The sequence below is a fragment of the Bufo gargarizans genome, chromosome 10 (genome assembly GCF_014858855.1).
Source record: "Bufo gargarizans isolate SCDJY-AF-19 chromosome 10, ASM1485885v1, whole genome shotgun sequence".
NCBI classification, from domain to species: Eukaryota; Metazoa; Chordata; class Amphibia; order Anura; family Bufonidae; genus Bufo; species Bufo gargarizans.
The window spans coordinates 128,765,632-128,788,217 of record NC_058089.1 but is presented as its reverse complement, the minus strand read 5'-3'; the positions used below and the strand labels follow the sequence as shown (position 1 = coordinate 128,788,217).

Below are 22,586 nucleotides of genomic sequence, written 5' to 3'. Positions count from 1 at the left end.
TAGATTGTATATAAGGAGAGCAGTCAGAGCCCCTAATATCCTGCAGTTAGGGACCAGTGCTTGGAGAGGAAGACCAGAAGAAGAAGACGCTGAGATGGGGACGCTGAGCCACAGACCATGGGTCACTAGCCCTGTGAACATGGAGCCACTCGGACTACTGAGATACGAACCATGGGCCCCTGACCAGGGTACCATCCTTCTGAGAGAGAGAGAGAGGGACAGCTAGCTTAGGCCTTTACTCAGCAACACGTGGTGACACCTCAACGGTGTCCAGGGGACCCAGCGTAGCGTTGGGGCCACCCCAAACCCGGACACTACACACACTGGGAGCTTTAGTTTCCCAACAGCTAGAGAGTGACAGAAAGGTTGTCAGGAGATAATAGGAGATGTAGTTTCACAGCAGCTAGAGGTCCACACATAGGTTGTCAGGCATGCTGGGAATTGTAGTGTAACAGAAGCTGGGAAGCTTTAGTTTACAGAATGTCAGGGCCACGTCTTGATAAATAAAGGTCAGTAACAGATTCTCCTCTGTTTCACAGCTGGTGTTCTGGTTCCACTGTCTGTAGCACCTGGAGAATTATGGAGGTGGTAAAAAACATCTTTATAGCAGCAAAAGTGATCTACGACCAGTGCGACCAGGCTCAGACTAATAAGAAGCGCTGCTACCGTCTGCGGAGAAGAACTGAACTGCTCCTGGGTGCAGTCGAGAAACTAAAAGATGACCCGGAAAAATCCAAAGAATTGGAGAGGACGTTGTGTGAGCTGCTGGTGAACCTGCAGAATGCCCAGCGCTGGGTGACGAAGTACTCCAGGCGCGGCTGGTGGCGGCACATTCTGCAGGCCGGGGGCATACAGAACAAGTTCACCCACATCAGCGAGCAGCTGAGCGACACTGCCCAAACCCTCCAGGTTCTTCTCCAAGTGGAACACAGACCAACCTTTCTTAGCTGCTTTCAGGACGAAAAACTGAGGAACCAGAATCTGAAGGACATTGAAGAGGACCTGAGCAAGCTGATGCCCCTAATAGAGAGTAAGTTCTGCAGAATACTTCTCACAGCTGAGGGTTTGTTCCAATGTATCCAGACCAGACAATCCTCTGAGCCAAACACATCAGAAGCAGAAGTCTCTCTTCTGGTAGTTTGTTACAATGCATCAGTCTGGTGTGCAGGACGTTAAGCTCACAGAGGATTGACTAGTGTGGATCATGGTGGCACAAATAGAAAATGAAGAGTGGGATTTCTTGGGGCGACACATTTAGGATTAATTCTGCACATTTTGTAGCGCACGTGACTCTCCCAGCCTCTGAATATTTTGGTGCATCTTAGGCCAGCAAATGGCCAATCGAGATGTTAGAATCTGAAGTCTTGCTAGACCTCCCCGTAGACTTTAAACCACAGTGCTTGGATGGAAAATGCCTCTCCGATGTCACTGGATCTCAGAGGCAGACATGTACGGTGTGAGGAGCTGAAGACTCCCGTATCTTTCAGTGTAAGACAGGACAGACGCACAGTGATGTCTGAATGCTAAACATTTATTTTATGCAGAAGAGATGGCGTCTCTAAGTGTCAAGATGGATGCAAGCCTACAGAAGACGCAGCTCCTGTGTAAGTATTGCTGGGTCCGTGGGTGCACAGGTCATTTTAGTGGCCTTCACCCGATGGTTCTCCAGCTGCCCGTACATTAGGTGATCATCACAGGGGGTCGGGCAGGGCAGCTCTGTGGCCAGGGGCTTCACAAGGAGCTGAGACCAGATGGGAAATGTAATGGATTTCGATAAAATAATGGGGAACAGAGTTGGGGTTACCCCCACACACGGCAGACAGGTTGAGGGTGACACCTCTGTGATACAGCTGATGTGTAGATTTTGGTGCTTTGCACAGTACAAGCTGAGATTGTCCGACCGTGGGATATAAAGGAGATTCGAGCTACAGATCTGAGGCGCAGAGACCTGCTGGAGATCCCCGGCATGATGAAGAACGACGCCTACAGCTTGTACTTGGGAGAATATCACAAGAGCCCGGTGGTGATCAAAGTCTTAAAGGGAGCGCTGACCACTGACGATGGGTGAGTCTCCGGCACAGAAGCCAGCTCAGTGAGATCCTCACATCATAGTCCTCTCATAGACATGCTCATCTTCTATTTCCAGCTACATAAGGAAGACCTTCGAGTCCGAGAGCAAGACCATGAAGAAATATGAATGTCTGAATATCTTACGTCTTTACGGCATCTGCATCGATAACTCGAGTGAGAGAACCAGTCCCCTCCCGTCATGTCTCCTCTGTCCTACGTCACTCTCACGAAAGCAATGCTTGAGCAAAAAACAAAAAGGCTTATCCTAAAAATGGCCGACAGAACACAAAGCAGAGAAAAATATGATTATCAGAAAGTGAAGCCGAATTCAGGCGGCTGTCCGAATTCTGTCTGAAAAACATGGACACATCTGGGTGTCTGTAGGTTGTCCAGGCGTGCCCCTTATTTTCCTGGACTCATTTGATTAAATGATTGGAAAATGGAGAATGGTGCATGCTGTGAGCTTCTCTGCACCATCTACTTTTCATCTGAGTTCGCTCTCGGCTGCAGAGTTATAATAATCATAGACGTCAATCAGACGTGTATGGCCTTAGTAATAGTAGTACAATAAGAACCAGGGCGAGCACACACGTAAGGACAGAAGAGCGCAGCTCCTGACAGGCACATGGCTGATTCTGTCTTCTCCACTCTGAGCTCCTTCTATTTTGCTCCTCGCTGTTTCTGCTTTTGGGGGTCAATGTCTTGTCTTCTCTAGTGCAGGCGGAGACCCCTGCTACTCCCTTGTGATGGAATACTGTGGGAAAGGAAGCCTGAGAGAGCTGCTGAGGCGAGAGCCAGACCTGTCATGGGAGCGCCGTGTTCAAATGTCACTAGATGCGGCCCGAGCCTTGTACCGGTGCGGTACCTCACCAGTCTGAGCCCTTCATCCCGTGCTCGTCTTCTGGTCGTAGTAATCGCACTCCTGAATCTTGTTTTTGAAGGTTACATCAGACAGAGATGAAAGCCATCCTGCACGGGAGTCTGAGTAGCGCCAAGTTCCTGGTGGACGAGACGTACTGTCTGAAGGTAGCAGTATCTCGTCACGATTATTACGGTACCCTACAACTTATATGAAGTGTAATTCCAGTGCCGAGACTGACACAGAGCTTTTGTCCAGAGACATGGAGCTATTCCGCTCCTCATAGTGCTCCATTCCAGAGACGCCCTGAGCTAAGAAGCAGCTGTGACAACCTGAAAACCGGGCACCATCAACAACCAGAGCCCCACAGGAGTTCATATAGGATGCAATCCAGGGCCCCGTTAAGTGATGATGACAGCAATATATAGCTATCACATTTTACAATGCACTGCGACCACCTCAGACATTCGGCACATCTCCTGGGACCCGGGTTGCAGCGTATCACGCTACGCTGGCCAGGTAACACATGACAGCATTTATTTCTTGCAGTTATCGGGGTTTGAGTTTTCTAAGACTGAATCATCTATGAGAAGGAATCCGGTGAAAAGCAGATCAGAGATCAGTGAGCTGGTGTACATCGCCCCCGAGACGTGGCAGGACATCAATGCCTACGACAAACGCAGTGAGATTTACAGGTGAGACACCGGACACAGATGACATCATCCAAGAATCAGGGGTCAAATGTTAGATAATATTGTTAAAGGGAACGCCTAAACCGCAACCCTGTTACTGTGAACATGAAGAGAACGTTTCTAAACTTGCCCGGTACGCTAAATCCGGAGAAGCCAGATCTCAGATTCACTGAGGAGTCATTTGGGCGGTGTCCAGACAAAATGCCTCCCAGTCTAGGTGCAACCCTGTCCCTCCAGTCTTCATTGGCATGTCCCCAGCCGCTGTATGTCACCAGAAGACTGTCCATTTACATGTACTGCCATGGCATGAGCGATCAGCCGCACCACTTTCATAAGGAGTGTAACGCTCTGGGAATTCTCTTCTTACAGCGCATGCACAGTACACTGCACAGTGCATGTCCATGCAGTACTGTACATGTATATGGCACATGCGACATACAAAGACAGCAGAGGCGCTTGCTGAAGTTTGGAGGAGATGAGAGAAATGGTTCTCTTCTGATATAAGGCACTGAATAGGACAGGAGGGGGTTAATTGTAATCCACAATGTATATGTTTGTCTTTAGTAAAAATTTGGGCCCCAATGAATCCGGTCGCTTCTCTCTCAGACTCTGCTGCTGTCCCCGTCTTGATTTTCTCCTCTGTTGCTCCCTTTCTATTCTGCCATTTTGTATATCCCCTCTGCGTCTTCACACCTCGTCACCGCTGTACGCTCACGTCGGTCAGGACACAAGCTTTCTGCTCACACTTAGGGCTCATGCACACAAATGTATTTTGTTTCCGTGTCTGTTCTGTTTTATTTTGCAGACCGTATGCTGAACCATTCATTTCAATGGGTCTGCATTCCGTTTCCGTATGTCCGTTCCGCAAAAAAATAGAACATGTCCTATTTTTGTCCGCATTATGGACAAGGATAGGACTGTTCTATTAGGGGCCAGCTGTTCCGTTCCGCAAAATACAGTATTTTTGGGGATCTGTTTTTTGCGGACTGCAAAATACATACGGTTGTGTGCATGAGCCCTTAGGGCTCATGCACACGACCATATGCCCTCCGAGACATACGGTCCGTGAGCGGGCCATATGCCCCTGAGTGGCATACATTGTGCGCACGGGAGCACACAGCATCATAGGTTTCTATGATGCTGTGCGCATCATGCCGCCCGCGGGGCTATTGTCCCGCACTCATAAGATCATATGAGTGCGGGACAATTGTCCTGCGGGCGGCCCGATGCGCACAGCATCATAGTTAGGCCTCATGCCACACGGCCGTTGTTTTGGTCCGCATCCGAGCCGCAGTTTTGGCGGCTCGGATGCGGGCCCATTCACTTAAATCGGGCCGCAAAATATGCAGATAGCACTCCGTGTGCTGTCCGCATCCGTTGCTCCGTTCCGTGGGTCCGCAAAAAAAAAATATAACATGTCCTTTTCTTGTCCGTTTTGCGGACAAGAATAGGCATTTCTACAATGGGCCGCCTGTTCCGTTCGGCAAATTGCGGAAGGCACATGGGCGGCTTCTGTGTTTTGCGGATCCGCAATTTGCGGACCGCAAAAAACTGAATGGTCGTGTGCATGAGGCCTTACCTATGGTGCCGCTCCGGGACATATGGCCCGCTCAAAGACCGTATGTCTCAGAGGGCATATGGTCGTGTGCATGAGCCCGTAGTCAGCACATCCTTCCTCAGTCTCTCCTGGCTGTGGAGTATAAATGTACATGAATTACTGCAGAAAATTTCCCAGCAATTTCACAAGAATCTGGAGGAAAGTCCAAATCAAATTGCACAGTTTTGTTGCACAAAAAAAATTTAAAAATTAAACCCCCGCTGTCCTGGCTGTAAAACCTGGTGTCCTGCGATGGCATTTTTCACTCGCTGCACATGCGATGAGGCGTAGGATGCCTCGTTCTACAGAGGCACTGGGGAGCCGGAAAAGGTATGATGTTCCACTTAGGGCTAACTCCCTGTCAGAAATCGCCATGCTGCAGATATGAAAAATCCTCACAGCATTTTGTGCCTGAAAGATTTACCAAGTGTCTGGATGAACGCTGTGCAAATCTCATTCTCTTTGCTGGTATTTTCTATTTGAAAATCTGGATGGAAAATCCTCAGCAATTCCAGTACTGAGGGCACAGCCACAAGTAGCAGATTTTCTGCAGTTTCCAGTTTTTTATTTTCTCTCTCTCTTCTTGACGGATCAGAATAGAAAGCTAAACGGTGATGTGAATGGACCCTTATTGTACTGATCCTGAGTTACATCCTGTATTATACTCCAGAGCTGCACTGACTATTCTGCTGGTGCAGTCACTGTGTACATACATTACTTATCCTGTACTGATCCTGAGTCACATCCTGTATTATACTCCAGAGCTGTACTCACTATTCTGCTGGTGCAGCCACTGTGTACATACATTACTTATCCTGCACTGATCCTGAGTTACATCCTGTATTATACTCCAGAGCTGTACTCACTATTCTGCTGATGCAGTCACTGTGTACATACATTACTTATCCTGTACTGATCCTGAGTTACATCCTGTATTATACTCCAGAGCTGCACTCACTATTCTGCTGATGCAGTCACTGTGTACATACATTACTTATCCTGTACTGATCCTGAGTTACATCCTGTATTATACTCCAGCGCTGCACTCACTATTCTGCTGGTGGAGTCACTGTGTACATACATTACTTATCCTGTACTGATCCTGAGTTACATCCTGTATTATACTCCAGAGCTGCACTCACTATTCTGCTGGTGGAGTCGCTGTGTACATACATTACTTATCCTGTACTGATCCTGAGTTACATCCTGTATTATACTCCAGAGCTGCACTCACTATTCTGCTGGTGCAGTCACTGTGTACATACATTACTTATCCTGTACTGATCCTGAGTTACATCCTGTATTATACTCCAGAGCTGCACTCACTATTCTGCTGGTGCAGTCGCTGTGTACATACATTACTTATCCTGTACTGATCCTGAATTACATCCTCTATTATACTCCAGAGCTGCACTCACTATTCTGCTGATGCAGTCACTGTGTACATACATTACTTATCCTGTACTGATCCTGAGTTACATCCTGTATTATTCTCCAGAGCTGCACTCACTATTCTGCTGGTGCAGTCACTGTGTACATACATTACTTATCCTGTACTGATCCAGAGTTACATCCTGTATTATACTCCAGAGCTGCACTCACTATTCTGCTGGTGCAGTCACTGTGTACATACATTACTTATCCTGTACTGATCCTGAGTTGTATCCTGTATTATACTTCAGAGCTGCACTCACTATTCTGCAAGCTTCAAAACTGAAACCCCTCATCCCTTCCTGCTTGTTCAGTGTCTTGCCCTCGTCCTCAGGATTGCTGAGTGTTTCTGGTAAAATTGGATGTTTCTACATCGTCTGCCACTAACCGCATCTCCCCTTGCAGTTTAGGAGTGGTGATTTTTGAGATTGCTGTTGGTGGATTCCCATTACAACATGAAAGCACCGTTCTGCAGAACACGGGTCAGTACCACCACTCTGCCAATACAGAGTACTGATATATTGTCACAGAAACGGATGGGGGCGCCCCAGATTTCAGCAGCAGAGTTTATATATAGGACTCATCTACGCTGCGTCCTCCCACAATTCCATGTTTTGTCACACTCCCCTATAACAGGCAGCAGCCCCTCTGTATATGTATTGGCGTGATTTTCCATGCGGTTGGCAAGTTTACAGGTGAAACTTGAGACGTATTTTATTTGTAAAAAAGCAACCGCATCGAAAATAAACGTTGTAATGTGGTTTATATGCCGCCGGCACTGCCAGCTTCAGCTCCATACGTCCTCTTCTAGGTTCTTCGGCAGAGAATCTTGAAGTCATTCACCAGAAACTATGTGCAGCGGTGGATGTCGACCTCCCTACCTCATGTCCTCCTGTTATTCGTGACATCATTAAAAAGAGCCAAGCGAAGGACCCGAGAAGTCGTCCCTCAGCCGGAGGTCTGTACGATGCCAATGTCCCCTCACACGGTCGCCCACTCCACAGCATCTGTAATGGGTAAAGCAGAGATCAGACATGGTGGACTCATCTCATTATGTCTGCCAGCGCCCATAAAAGTATTCACCCCCAGCATTTACATTCACTACAAGGCTGAAGGCATAAATATTCACACCCTGCAGGTCAGTATGTAGCAGAGGTGCCGGCGGCACAGCCTTGTGGGTCAGTGACGAGACGTCCTCACAACCTGCCGCAGCTTATCCAGCTTTTAAGTTATACTGTGCAGTAATCATAAGGAGGAACACTTCTCTCATGTCATCAGATGTATAACCCCGGTCACAGTCCCGCTGCTGCATTGTGCTTTATACTCCAGCCACAACCAGATCTGCAGTTACATGACATCTTACACTCCAGTCACAACCACATCTGCAGTTACATGAGATCTTATACTCCAGTCACAACCACATCTGCAGTTACATGAGATCTTATACTCCAGTCACAACCACATCTGCAGTAACATGACATCTTACACTCCAGTCACAACCACATCTGCAGTAACATGACATCTTATACTCCAGCCACAACCACATCTGCAGTTATAGCATGTCTTATACTCCAGCCAAAACTTGATCTGCAGTTACATGACATCTTATACTCCAGCCACAACCAGATCTGCAGTTATATAATGTCTTATACTCCAGCCAAAACCTGATCTGCAGTTATATAATGTCTTATACTCCAGCCAAAACCTGATCTGCAGTTACATGACATCTTATACTTCATCCACAACCACAGCTGCAGTTACATGTCTTATACTCCAGTCACAACCAGATCTGCAGTTACATGACATATTATACTCCAGTCACAATCACATCTGCAGTTACATGATGTCTTATACTCCAGTCATAACCACATCTGCAGTTACATGATGTCTTATACTCCAGTCACAAAGATCTGCAGTTACATAACAGCTTATACTCCAGCCACAACCACAGCTGCAGTTACATGGCTTATACTCCAGTCACAAGAAGATCTGCAGTTACATGACATCTTACACTCCAGTCACAACCACATCTGCAGATACATGATGTCTTATACTCCAGTCACATGCAGAGCAGTAGTCACTATTCTGCTGGTGCACCTTATACTGCATAAACAGCAAGAGCTGCAGTCACTGTCCCATCATGGCTGACAGGTGACATCCAGGCCTGAACTCCCACAATGCACTGCACAACAGCAGGAATTTGTGCACAGCTCCAGAAGCAACTAGAGACTATGTGATTCCACCTGTATAACCCAAGCTGTATATTCCCGTGTTGAGTGAATTTGCGGATTTCTTCCTTTGCAATGCAGAGGATGCACTCCGCGTGTAACAGGCGGAGCCTGCGCTGTCGGGGCACACTGCAGAAGTCATGCCCAGGAGCAGATGTCTTCTCTCTGGATACATCGTCCTGACCACACACTCTTATTCTTTGCAGCGATTGCAGATCTCTTGCTCGCCTACTAGACGGAGACCTGTGCCTGGGCCACCTGGTGCTGCCTATGTATTCACACCCCTCGGAAAAGACAGACGTAAATACTACAGATCCCACGCATTACCAGGGCGGAGGAGCCTGCGGCAGTCATGTCGACCGCCCCAAAGACACTCATACCGCTATTAAATATATTCATTATAACGTGAGCTGTATATTAATGGGGGCGCACAGCTGGGGGGTACACGGCCTACGCTCAGATTACGCTGGTTGAGATGCTTCCATTCTGCAGCGCGTTGTGGGTCAGTGGCGGATCTCTCACTGGCATGTGACGTGTGCACAGTAGGAAAAAGACGCTGCCTCGTCTAAGGCTACATGCACACGAAATTGAAAAACGGACATGTGATGTACATTTTTTTAACGCCCATCACACGTCCGTTTTAAGACCAATGATAGTTTGTATCACATGGCAGTGAAAAACGGACGTTTAAAAATAGAACATGCTCTATCTTGTCCGTTTTTCACTGACAGACTGCCCCCCATACAATTGAATGGGTCAATTTTTAACTATGAAAATTATAGAAAAAAAGTCCCAGTCCGTATGACAAAAATTGCCGCAGCAATTCCCAATTGTGAAGTGGGTAAAGATCACAGTTCAGACCATGGACCAAAACGTAGGGTCCATTTTTAACGTCCATTTCTTAAAAAGGCATCAGTGAAAAAACCGTCTGTGAAAAATTTCCGGTTTTTTAATACATTGGTTGCTATGCCGCCGCTGCACTACAGTAATACACTATACGAGTGCATCACTGTAGTGCAGCGGCGGCATGAAGCGCACGGCGTCATAGCAACCAATGACGCTGTGCGGTCCTGCTCTGAACAGGAATCCAGCCCGGCATACCACAGACCGCTCTCGGCCGTGTGCATTCGGCCTAAGTATGCTGACATGGAGAGCGGCGCCCAGGGATCTCCCTGCACTTACTATTATCCCTGGGCGCCGCTCCGTTCTCCCGGTATAGGCTCCGGTATCTTCAGATTTTCGGCTCAACTGGGAGGAGCCTGCTTTTGTTCTCCTGGGCGTCTCCTTCTCCTGGGAGAAAAAAAACTCTGAGGCTATGAGCGGAGCGCTGCGATTTGCCAGCGCTGCAGCCTGGGAGAAGTCGACGCCCAGGAGAACAAGAGCAGGCTCCTCCCAGTTGAGCCGAAAATCTGAAGCTACCAGAGCCTATAGCGGGAGAACAGAGCGGCACCCAGGGATAATAGTAAGTGCAGGGAGATCCCTGGGCGCCGCTCTCCATGTCTGTATGCTTAGCTTAGATTTTTTTATCGTAATGAAAGGTCCTCTATGCACACGTGGCTCATACACCTAGTTTGCTGCCATCCAGTGGACATAAATGTGTACTACAGAATGTAGAGAAATAAAATCTCTCAGAAGTCGTCCACGGACAGAGGCATTAGGTTAGTTAGGAAACAGTTAGGGATACTAGTCCCTCCCTTCACCTCCACCTCCGTTCATCCTCCCTCCACAGTTTCTGAAGATCCCCAGTGTTCCTTTCATATTGATCATTTAGCAACTCGTTTGTTATCGAAATTCCTTTAGGTTTATTAGGATTACACTTTCCTTGTTATATATCCTTAGGCCTAATCAGCCTTCCCTTATTTTAATGATATAAATACAATTTTGTTTTAAAGGTCTACTTTTTCATAGGTAGTTTTTTTTAACGTGCACATGGCCTAAGGATACAGCCACACATTGCAGGCCCGGAGAGGATTCGGCTGCCCATCTAGATGAAAACCACAGCTATAATGAAATTCCCAAATTGGACTGTTATTTTTCAAGGCACCACTGCCTGGGCCCCGGCGGGACTCACTGGTTTGAGCCATTGCACTAGGTTAGGGTTTGCCCTCCGCAGCCTGGGGTTTTGCACACACGGCTTTCTCCTGTACAAGTCACGTGATTTTCCTGCGCGTGGCTTGTGAAGGTGAAGCACACTGAACTCATGAGCTTTGCACGTTTTGCACCGTGGTCAGAGGTCCTGTGTAGATGGGAAGGTTGAAAGCCCAGCAGACAAGCGGTACTCAGGAAAGATGGGTCTGACACCCGGCCCCCACCAATGAGCTGACACTGAACAGAGCAGGAAGCATAGCGCCGTTCTCAGTGTAGTGGTGGCGCTGGGTACTGCAGCTCCCTGGATCAGTACAGAGCAGTGAGTTCAGTGCCAGAACCGCGCTGCGTGTGACTTACCACTCTGACAGGATAACGATTAAGCTGTGAGTCTCCGCTAGATCGGGAATCTACTGAATTGTTCTGACATAATGCCGTCAGTGTAAGGCTAGGTCTACACAAGGACATGTGTCGAGCGACAATAAAGGGGTTGTCCGGGTTCAGAGCTGAACCCGGACATCCCTCCATTTTCACCCCAGCAGCCCCCCTGACATGAGCATCGGAGCAGTTCATGCTCCGATGCTCTCCTTTGCCCTGCGCTAAATCGCGCAGGGCAAAGGCATTTTTAGGAGTTCCGGTGACGTACCGGGCTCTCTATGGGGCTGACAGGAACCCCGGTGACGTCACCGGCACTGATGGGCGGGATTTAGCTCTGCCCTAGCCAGTAAAACGGCTAGGGCAGAGCTAAAGCCCGCCCCTCAGAGCCGGTGACGTCACCGAACACACTGCCGGGCGGAAGTTACCGCCCGGCAGTGTTATTGAAAACAAAAGAGCACGTGCCCTGCGCGGTTTAGCGCAGGGCACGGGACCGCATCGGAGCATGAGATGCTCCGATGCTAGGCTCAGGGGGGCTGCCGGGGTGAAAATAAGGGTATGTTCGGGTTCAGCTCTGAACCCGGACAACCCCTTTAAGTCGCGAGACAGATAGGACATAACTACACTGCAACTTTTGTCGCACAACAATTTTTCTATCTCTAATGGATTTGTTGCGACTGTCACGTCGCAGCATGTCGCATTGCAACACCATAGACTATTATAAAAATTGTCCTGCGACAAATGTCATTGTGTAGACATAGCCTAAGGGCCTATTCAGATGGCTGTAGTGCTTTGCAGATCCACAAAACACGGATACCGGCCGCGTGCGTTACACACATGGCCGCAACCATAATAGAAAATGCCTATTCTTGGACAAGCTCTATTTTTTTACGCGGAACGGTACCACGGACTGTGTGCCGTCCGCATCTTTTGTGGCCCTGTTGAAATGAATGGGTCTGCAGCTGTTCCAGAAAATTGCGTAACGGATGCAGACTCATTCATACGGCCTGAATGAGCCCTTATTCTGTGGATTCGGATGAAGAAGGATCGCACATCTTTATAGATCGTTATCCTGTCAGAGGTCGGAACACTGAACTCGCCGTTCCGTACGGAGCCTGGAAGCTGCAGTACCCAGCACGACCACTACACTGAGAACAGCGCTGTGCGTCCTGCTCCAGGGGTCTCCGCTTTTTCATACTGACGACCGGTCCTCGGGCTAGTTCATCAGATCATACGAGCGCTGCGGGGACCTACTAAAAGGCATGACGGAGAGGATGCCCATAGAGAATAATGGAAATGTAGTATTTGAATTAGAGACAAAACCATTTGACATCTCTAATAATTATTTAGCGACTCTCCAAGTTCAGTGGGATTATCTATGGGGAGGACAGTAGACAATCCCTTTAAGGGGTATTCCAATTCCAGAAAGTTATAATGACCAGATCAGCGGAGCCCCCTGATAATGGACGCAACGGCTGCTCGTAGCCATCTCCGGGGCCCCCATATAAATGAATGTGGGGGTCCACAGGGTACAGGGCCCCGTTCTGATGTTCGTAGGGGCCCCACTGACAATGACTTTCTATAAGCAGACCACCCTGCAACCTTTCCTGGGGATAAAGCATCAGGAGCCCGAAAACCACTTTAACTGCTAGGATTTGTTTTCAAATTGTGGGGCTCTTTTTTTGACTATTTTTAATTTTTTTTTAGAATCTAAACATTAACGCCTCACATTGTCAAAAAAATGCCACACGGCGAAAACACCAGCGGCTTCTGCGGCGTTTTTCCAGTCAGCTTTGGCCCCTCACACGGTCCCGTCAGTCTGTCAGTCTCCCACACACAGCTCCGACTGAAAAACCCGCCAGCCAGACCGGAAGTGCCGCAGTCACGTGACAGGCGCCTGCCTCCGCTGGTGATTTGCTGCCTCTTCCAGCCAATTACTAAGATGAACGCTCACTTCCGGCAGTTGCCATGGTAACTGGTCCGCCTAGTGAGGCGTGGTGGGACTCTGGGAGGATTCTCCAATAGAGTCGGATCGGGCAGAGCGGGCGGGGCGCTGGCGGTTGGCGGGGAGAATGATCTGAAGACCGAGCGTCAGTGTGCGCTTCTCGGGCCGAGCTTGCGGTGAGTTCCGGCCTCCTGTAGGTCACCTTTCAGACTGAAAGCGGCTGCAGCGAGTTGTTTGTAATGATAACATCTCCAAGTCTCCCCCATTGCCACAGTGGTTCGTCTGTTTTGTCTATTGGCATGGATCTGGGATGTACCATTTTCACAAAAGGTCTGGGGAGGGAGGCACCATTTGTGTTGTATAATACATAAACCGCGTGTGGGGCTTAGGACATGAAAGGAAGTCATGTTAACATAGAGAGTGCCCTGAGCACTGCCGAAATGTGTACCCCCAGCATGACACCCCCTCCCGTATACCGCCAACCCTAGTCATCTCCTCCCGTATACCGCCAACCCGCGTCATCTCCTCCCGTATACCGCCAACCCGCGTCATCTCCTCCCGTATACCGCCAACCCGCGTCATCTCCTCCCGTATACCGCCAACCCGCGTCATCTCCTCCCGTATACCGCCAACCCTAGTCATCTCCTCCCGTATACCGCCAACCCGCGTCATCTCCTCCCGTATACCGCCAACCCGCGTCATCTCCTCCCGTATACCGCCAACCCTCATGTCATCTCCTCCCGTATACCGCCAACCATCTCCTCCCGTATACCGCCAACCCTCATGTCATCTCCTCCCGTATACCGCCAACCCTCATGTCATCTCCTCCCGTATACCGCCAACCCTCATGTCATCTCCTCCCGTATACCGCCAACCCTCATGTCATCTCCTCCCGTATACCGCCAACCCTCATGTCATCTCCTCCCGTATACCGCCAACCCTCATGTCATCTCCTCCCGTATACCGCCAACCCTCATGTCATCTCCTCCCGTATACCGCCAACCCTCATGTCATCTCCTCCCGTATACCGCCAACCCTCATGTCATCTCCTCCCGTATACCGCCAACCCTCATGTCATCTCCTCCCGTATACCGCCAACCCTCATGTCATCTCCTCCCGTATACCGCCAACCCTCATGTCATCTCCTCCCGTATACCGCCAACCCTCATGTCATCTCCTCCCGTATACCGCCAACCCTCATGTCATCTCCTCCCGTATACCGCCAACCCTCATGTCATCTCCTCCCGTATACCGCCAACCCTCATGTCATCTCCTCCCGTATACCGCCAACCCTCATGTCATCTCCTCCCGTATACCGCCAACCCTCATGTCATCTCCTCCCGTATACCGCCAACCCTCATGTCATCTCCTCCCGTATAGCGCCAACCCTCATGTCATCTCCTCCCGTATAGCGCCAACCCTCATGTCATCTCCTCCCGTATAGCGCCAACCCTCATGTCATCTCCTCCCGTATACCGCCAACCCTCATGTCCTCTCCTCCCGTATACCGCCAACCCTCATGTCATCGCCTCCCGTATAGCGCCAACCCTCATGTCATCGCCTCCCGCATAGCGCCAACCCTCATGTCATCGCCTCCCGCATATTACCTGCACGCCTAGTCATGTCCTGCGGGGCACCTCTGTGCGGTGTCGCTGTCCTGCGGGGCACCTCTGTGCGGTGTCGCTGTCCTGAGCTCCACCTCTGTGCGGTGTCGCTGTCCTGAGCTCTTCCTCCACATGTTAATGTTTCCCCCGCCTGTGTCGCTCCCTGGTAACGCCGTTTTCTGTTGTAGGTCTGAACATGGCTCAGGAGGAGATGGATGTGGACCTTGGCGGTGCTGGCCTCCTTCCCGAGCTCCCCATGTTATCTCTTACCGCTCTCAGTCCTAGACTAGTTTTCAGCAATATAGAAAGTGGAGGTGAGAGGACGGGCGAGGTGAGAACTGCGAACCCCGGGGATAACCGCTTCATCCCCATCTACTCACCGCCTCACTCCCAAGCTGCCGATACTCTGCAAGCGCTCCACGGGGCGCTAGACCAGCTTCGCCAGGCAGCAGAGCAGCGATTCCCCTCCCAGCCGGTCCGCAGCCTCAGGATGAGCACCAGGGGCCGTCATCGAGGCTCATCGCAGCAGTTGGCCGGTATGCGGTAAGTACCGGTGAGCTGCTGCCCGCCCCTGTTTCCAGCTGTACGTTTCTAACTTCTGTTTTCTGTCCTCAGCCGTAACCAAGCGTTCGAAAACCTTTTCCAATTATCTGGAAACCTGAGGACGGCCATGCGCTTACATGAAGCACGTAGAGCCGTGCCGAGGAGGCCGACGAGGCCCCCACCACCAGATGAGGCCGAAAGCTCTGACGACACTGTGGCGTTAAGCGACAATGAAGGCGGCAGCTCCACAGAGGAGGAAGAAGAAGGGAATGACACCGGAGCAGCGGAGCCGGCCGAGCCAGGTACGACATGGGCCCGCGGCTTGGTGCCGCCTGTGCCGAGGCTGGACATGGGCCCGCGGCTTGGTGCCGCCTGTGCCGAGGCTGGACATGGGCCCGCGGCTTGGTGCCGCCTGTGCCGAGGCTGGAAATGGGCCCGCGGCTTGGTGCCGCCTGTGCCGAGGCTGGACATGGGTCCGCGGCTTGGATCTTATTTATTTATTTATTTATTTTTTCAGCTCCTGAAGAACTTGATATAAACCTCGTTGCCTCCACATCTGACGTTCCGGAAAGACCTGAGGAACCTGGAAATGAGAGACCACCATCTGAGGCTGCACAGCCAATCAAACAGGTAGTCACACGAATGGATGTTTAGTGGAGAATGTCATCATGCAGGTTACGTCGTATCCTCTAGTCACATCCAGAGCTGCAGTTCACATTCTGCCCTCTTGTCACGCACCTGTGTCTCTGGGACATGAAGGTTTTATTTGATCCTGCAGAACAGGACAGTAGTTATTACAGGTTAACCGTGTGCCTGCCATGTCCGCTTTTCCAGCAGTCTCCAGTGAAGCCGGTGACATCAGTGCCCCCTCCTCCAGAAGAGGAGGATGAAGGCGACACCTGCACCATCTGCCTGGAGTCCTGGACCAATGCGGGTCAGCACCGCCTCTCCGCCTTGCGCTGCGGCCATTTGTTTGGTTATACCTGCATCAGTCGTTGGCTGAAGGGAGGGGCATTAAAGTGTCCGCAGGTAGGTGCTTGTAATGTGTCATCCGATCACCCGCTGCGCCCCTGCCAATGGGCTGCTCTCGGCGGTCCTGTTCTGAACATCACTGATGTCACCTGGGCACGTAAACACTGATGCTGGCATTGCGTGACCTTGCTTGATCAGGGGGCGATCAATGTGATGCTGAGTCCTCTGCGCGGGGCACTCTGCCCTGACTGGGGGGCGGGGGCACAGATATTAAGTGCATTTGGGTTATGGATTTATTGTGCTTTCTGACCATCAGTGCAACAAGAACGCGAAACGTTCAGATATTGTGGTGCTCTATACCCGGTCGCTGAGGGCTCTGGACACCAGTGAGCAAGAGCGTATGAAGAGGTGAGAGCCACAGTCCCCTCCACTACATGTCAGACCCCAGTCACATCCAGAGCTGCACTCGCAGTTCTGCAGTTACTCCACCTCTTGCACATCACAGTTACACCATATCTTATACTCCAGTCACATCCAGAGCTGTGCTCTTAGATCCCTCATGTCTTATGTACTGCAGAATCATCCAGAGCTGCACTCGCAATTCTATAGTTGTCCCTTTGACTAAAGTTCTGTGAGGTCACATGTCATTGCTGGTGTGGTCTCTACCCGCCATGCTGTGCCGCAGAGCAGTGGGTGCATCTCCAGCGGTGTGATGAGCGGGGGCGCACTTGTGTTGTTGGTCTGTCGGTCGTGAGGGGAAGAAATGTGCAGTATTCGGAATCGCTGCCGGCACTCTTGACTGGTTTTGGATTTTCCTTGCAGTTCTCTAGAGAAGGAGCAGTCGCTGCGCAGGAAAGCAGAGCTGGAGGCTGCACAGTGTCGGCTACAGGTCCAGTTCCTGACAGATGAGTGTGGGAAGCTACGCAAACAAGTTCAGGTGAGGGGGAGAGTGTCCTGTGCTGCCCAGCAGGGCTCGCCCCATGCTAGTGAACGGTTGATTAACTGTGAGGGTTTCAGCGCGTTGTCCGGTTTTGGTCCCGCTGTTGCTGGGTCTCCTGACTCGTTGCCTCTGAAGCACGACCACTGAGACCCGGTGATCATGGCGTCTGTAGCTGACCCTGATCTTCCTTGTCTTTGACAGGAGTTGAAGGCTCTTGCTTCCTGTTATGGAACCAGCTCTTCTCAGCCGTCGTGCAGTTCCGTGGCCCGGACTTCCAGCTCTCTGTCCTCCAGTCAGGGGCAGCACAAATACAGCTTTGAAAAGGCCATCCTGATCCACCAAGGTGGAAACTGCCGTGTGATGGCGTACTGCGAATATCTCACCTGCCTGGCCGTGTCCCAGCCGTCCAGCCACACTACGCTTATCCCAGGTAAGACGCTGTGTATCCGGATCATCATGGGGGCATCTGATTTCCCCCCCACTGTATGCCATCTGGTCACACTGGTAAGAGGGCAGCATGTCAGACCTCCAAGGGCTTCATTAAAAGGGCATGCTATAGGTGTGTGTCCCAACTTGGGTATGTGCTCCTATCTGAAGAACGGGGCTCTGCCATGAATGTAAAGCAGGTCGGGCAGGCGCAACATCCTCTCCATTCACTGCTATTGAGCTTCCAAGTAGTCGAGCAAATGCCTTTCAGTCTTTACCCACAGTTTGGATGGAACCATTTACCATGCGTAATCGGCCGGTGGTGGTGGTGCATGGATTATCTGGCTGTAGGTTGGAGTAGGGATCGTCACCTCACTGATTACTCTTTGTAGGATGTGGGATCAAGAAGCTAAACATGGCCGACTTGAAGAGCACCCAGTTCGTACCCATCCATGCCAGGCAAATCCGTGACCTGGCCTTCAGCGACCGGCCGGACAGACTGCTGCTCTCTGCCTCCCTGGATAACACGCTGAAGCTGACCAGGTGGGGCTTCTACCTGCTCATTGGCTCGTGGGATGTTGCTCCGATCTAAGTGACTCTTTTCTCTCCAGCCTGCTGACCAACACCGTGGTGCAGACCTACAACACTGGGCGGCCGGTGTGGAGCTGCAGCTGGTGCGCTGACGACGCCAACTACGTGTATGCCGGTCTGATCAATGGTTCCGTGCTCGTCTATGACCTGAGAGACACCAGCCAGTTTGTGAAGGAGCTGGTGCCGCTGGGCTCACGGTAGGTGCATGCCTGTGACATGTCTATCTCTGGTGGGAGTGTGGCAGTGAGGGGCTCAGCCTGCTGACTGTCTTGCAGTTGTCCAGTGGTGTCCCTCTCTTCCATACCCCGTGCTGCATCCGAGGTCTTCCCTTGTGGCGGGGTGGTGGCTGGCACCCTGGAGGGAGCGTACTTCTGGGAGATGACTGATGCACAGTACAGGCCTCATGTTCTACCCTTGGAGCCTGCAGGATGCACAGACATCCAGACGGAGAGCAGCACGCGCCACTGCCTGGTGACATACCGCCCAGGTAAGTATGGAGAGACGTAATAAGCTTCTCAGGCTGTGAAGTTGTGCCCGGTCACTAGAGGGAGCCCTTGTGTTCACAGGTAAAACCTACGACTACCGGCGCTGTGTGATGATGGAGCTGACCAGCTCCCGGCTGACTGACATTGAGAATCATTATTCCTGCTCCTGCTATCCCGTCCAGACCTTCAACGCCGGCTCCACCTGTAAGCTGCTGACCAAGAACGCCATCTTCAAGAGTCCTGACTGTGATGGCAGCATCCTTGTGTGCGCTGGAGACGAGTCGACCAACTCTGCTATGGTGAGGACTGGCACTGCTATACATCAGTACTGCAGACACTTCTGAAAAGGTCATTAAGGGGTTAATGCCCTGCATAAGGCCCCACACACACACTCGCTGCAGATGCCGTCATTAACTAACATGCACACTTGGCTGACTGAGCAGGCCTACCGCGCCGATTCTCTCATTAAGGGTACACAAGCGTAATGGCGCAGTGCGGACCACTATTTGCCATGTGCACTCCAGTTGCAGATGTGGACCCATTGATTCGGAGAGGTGCGGAGGCACTGACACGGAAGCCTCGCTTCACAGTGCTTTTATGGGCTTCCGATCCACTTCTCTGCTCCGCAAAAGATAGGTGAAGTTCTATCTTCGGTCGTATCTTGCGGATTGTGGACCTATTCAAGTCAATGGTTCCGCATCTGCATCACGGATTTCACATGGCCGGTGCCTGTATATTGTGGACCGGCCATTTACGGTCCACACTGAGCCAGCATGGTCATGAGCCCTAACATGCACACTTGGCTGACAGAGCCTTCTGCTGCACCGATCCTCTTATTCATGTGCATGCTTTGCAGAACGAGCCTCTTAAAGGGAGGAATAGCCCCACACTGCCCACGCCAGCCCTAACCATCACCTACAGCTGTGCATATGGCATCTTGGTGATAGCCTGAAGGTTTAGCAGCTGCACAGCTTTATACATCCTCAGGCTGTCCGCATAAAGGCGCACAATTTTTACACACATACACGTCATAAATTCCCCCCCCCCCCCCCACAATTAAAAGGGTTGTCGAGGCTTTTACTATTGATAACCTATCCTCAGGTTAGGTCATCAATATCAGATCTGTGGGGATCCTACATCCGGAACCCCCCGCCGGTCAGCTGTATGAGGAGACTGCACGTGCCGTTTCCCTTCTGTCTTCTGCTGCAGTCTATGGACAACAGTGGTGAACAGGAAGAGAGATGGCACATGCACACTGCGCGCCCCGTCTCCTCATACAGCTGATTGGCGGGGGCTCTGACACCTAACCCCCCCCCCCCATCCCTGCCAATCTGATATTGATGACTTATCCTGAAGATAGGTCATCAATAGTAAAAGCCCAGACAACCCGTTTAAGTATGAAACCTTCCCAAACAGGAGGGAAGCCATCCCAAGACTGGACGTCAGGGCCAGATTACAAATTTAGTTCCTGTACATCCTGCCCCTAATAAAAGTAAAAAACCTCTTATAGACCCACCCAACGTGTCATGAAGAAACGTGGAAAAATTTCTAGTAGCTCAAGGGTAAAAAAAACTGGTTAAACAACATTCGCAAAATCGCTAAAAAGAAAGTAGTGATTAAATGGGTTAATTGCTAAAGGGTCGGGGCTGGTAGACCTCTGTGCAGCTCCTTTTTGGGGATGAGAGCAGCGCAGTCTGCCCATCACTCCGCGTCCAGATAACACATGTAGTAAGATGTCGGATTGTACACTGAGCTGGGAATCGGGCAAACCATCAGCATGGAGTATACATGCGCCTGCAAGCAGCTGACGGGCTCCCATGCAGCAGGGGCTGATGTGGATGAGCTGTTGCTGATTCCTCTTTCCTCCCTCCTGTCACAGCTCTGGCACTCCGGAAGCGGCTCCCTCATCCAAAAGCTCCAGGCCGACCAGCCCGTGCTGGACATCTGCCCCATGCGGGTGAATCAGAGCAGTCTGCTGGCCACGCTGACCGAGAAGACGGTGAAAATCTACAAATGGGAGTGAGCGGCGGACGAGTCGGAGGAGCCGCGTCCTGATGTCTGTGTTGTGATCCGTTGATCGGTGTCCTAATGTCTGTGTTGTGATCCGGACCCCTCGGTTCTGATCCGTGTACATTGCTTCCTGTATATACTTTCTGTTGCTGTACAGATTCTGTTGTAATGTTTCTGTTCCTCTTATAATAAAGGGTTATTTTTTTTATGGCACAGTGAGCGGTCTCCATCATGGCCGACAGCGGGTAGTCAGCAGGAGGACCCAATCAGCTGGGAAGAATTTTGGGGTCCTGGATGAACACCTCGGCTCGGATGTAGACATCATGAGACATTCTGCATCTTTCTAAGGGCTCATGCACACAAACGTGTGCCGGCCGGGCCTGTATTGCGGCCAGCAACCAGTGTGCACCGTGTCACAGATGAGGACCCTTTCACTTGTAATGGGTCCGCAAAAAAAAGTTCTATATTTTTTTTTGGGGCGGTGCGGACAGATCACTGACCCATTCACGTTGAATGGGTCTGCGGAAACCGCAGGAATGATGCCTGTGCATTGGGGACCGCAAATCGCAGTCCCTAATGCACTCGATGGCCGTGTGCATGAGCCCTAATTGTGAGGTTTCTTGGATCTGGGCGCACACTGCAGCCAATCCTAATCCAGCCTCCTGAGGAGAGAGGACTGGCCTGGTTAGGTGTCTGCTTGTGGGAAGCCTTCCCGCGCTGATCGTCATTAGGAGACGCCATCTAGAAGAAAAAAACTTTAGCAAGTTTTAGAAGTAGCCACAGAAGCGCAGCAATAGCTCTCTGCAAGGAAAGAGGAAGAGCTCCACTTGCTTGTGGGTTTATATAGGTGGAAAACTCCACCTTCCCTTACGTCCTAACCAGCAGCACAAGTGGGGAGTTCTCCCCTGTGAAACTAGTAGGACAGGTGGAATTTTTGATGACAATAAATTCCCTACCAAGCACTAATTAATTAGTAAAAACCCACCCCTCCAAAGGGCAGACTGCCCATATGCCAGTGCTTTTTTTTTTTTCTCTGTCCCTGTGGACAGTAGGACTGGTCAGGCTGCGGCCTGTTACCTTATAGAAAATTCTCTTTCTCTTTTCCTAGCGATTCATGCTAACCGAGTGGAAGCATCCGGAAAAGGGTCCGGATTTGGCGATTTTTGTCAGATGACGGTAGTAACCTCTAGGATCCGTTAGATCGGAGGGTTGAATGCACCCTAAGGCGCAATTACTCCGCTGTGGCAGCCTCCGTGTCGGTGGCTGTTGCCTCTTCTGAGACCGCAGACTTTGTACGCTCCCGCATCTTAAGAATCCCGGCTGACCTAGAGGCCGGAGTGGCCAGAACGGACATTCTGGATCAATTTAAAACCCTCCTGCTAGGAGCAGACTTTTTATGCGACGCTTTAGCGCAGCATTTAAAGCTGGCTGCGAAAAGTATGGCGCTTTCTTCTGCCAGCCGTAGACCCCTCTGGCTGCGCCCTTGGGTCGCTGATAACGCCTCCAATTTTAATCTATGCGGCCTGCCCTATGAGCCAGGGAGGCTATTTGGTTCTGAGCTGGACAAGCTCATGGAGAGCCTGGCAGACAAAAAAGGGAAAAATCTCCCTCAACAGTCCTTTCGGGCAGCAGTAGGTCCGGGAACACAAGACTCCAGGGCGTCTCTAGGTCCCAGAGACGTCAGGGGTCCTCCAGTCGTGGTCGGGGCAGAGATCGCAAGGCGGACCCATGAC

The 22,586-nt window shown here is 50.9% G+C and overlaps 2 protein-coding genes across 4 annotated transcripts in view; both read left to right on the top strand.

The window, feature by feature from the left end:
• Positions 1-9,274, top strand: part of MLKL (mixed lineage kinase domain like pseudokinase) — a 30,354-nt gene extending 21,080 nt beyond the window's left edge. For 2 of the 3 annotated variants that reach the window (XM_044269952.1, XM_044269953.1), the window contains exons 8-11: positions 3,479-3,624; positions 7,055-7,131; positions 7,461-7,607; positions 9,084-9,267. In XM_044269952.1, coding sequence (XP_044125887.1) covers positions 3,479-3,624; positions 7,055-7,131; positions 7,461-7,607; positions 9,084-9,112 — 399 coding nt within the window. In that variant the 3' untranslated portion in view covers positions 9,113-9,267. Of the gene's footprint in view, positions 1-539; positions 1,031-1,544; positions 1,605-1,880; positions 2,065-2,146; positions 2,245-2,790; positions 2,927-3,011; positions 3,097-3,478; positions 3,625-7,054; positions 7,132-7,460; positions 7,608-9,083 lie in introns of all 3 variants that reach the window. The other variant, XM_044269951.1, reaches the window with a different exon arrangement.
• Positions 9,275-13,333: 4,059 nt separating this feature from the next.
• RFWD3 (ring finger and WD repeat domain 3) lies at positions 13,334-21,064 on the top strand. Its single transcript, XM_044270133.1, has 13 exons — positions 13,334-13,458; positions 15,075-15,429; positions 15,502-15,731; positions 15,947-16,059; positions 16,264-16,458; positions 16,718-16,809; positions 17,224-17,338; positions 17,543-17,771; positions 18,160-18,310; positions 18,379-18,555; positions 18,634-18,845; positions 18,925-19,142; positions 20,723-21,064. Exons 2-13 carry the CDS (start codon positions 15,083-15,085, stop codon positions 20,864-20,866), a joined length of 2,223 nt encoding a protein of 740 aa, XP_044126068.1. The 5' UTR covers positions 13,334-13,458; positions 15,075-15,082; the 3' UTR covers positions 20,867-21,064.
• Positions 21,065-22,586: the final 1,522 nt, after the last annotated feature.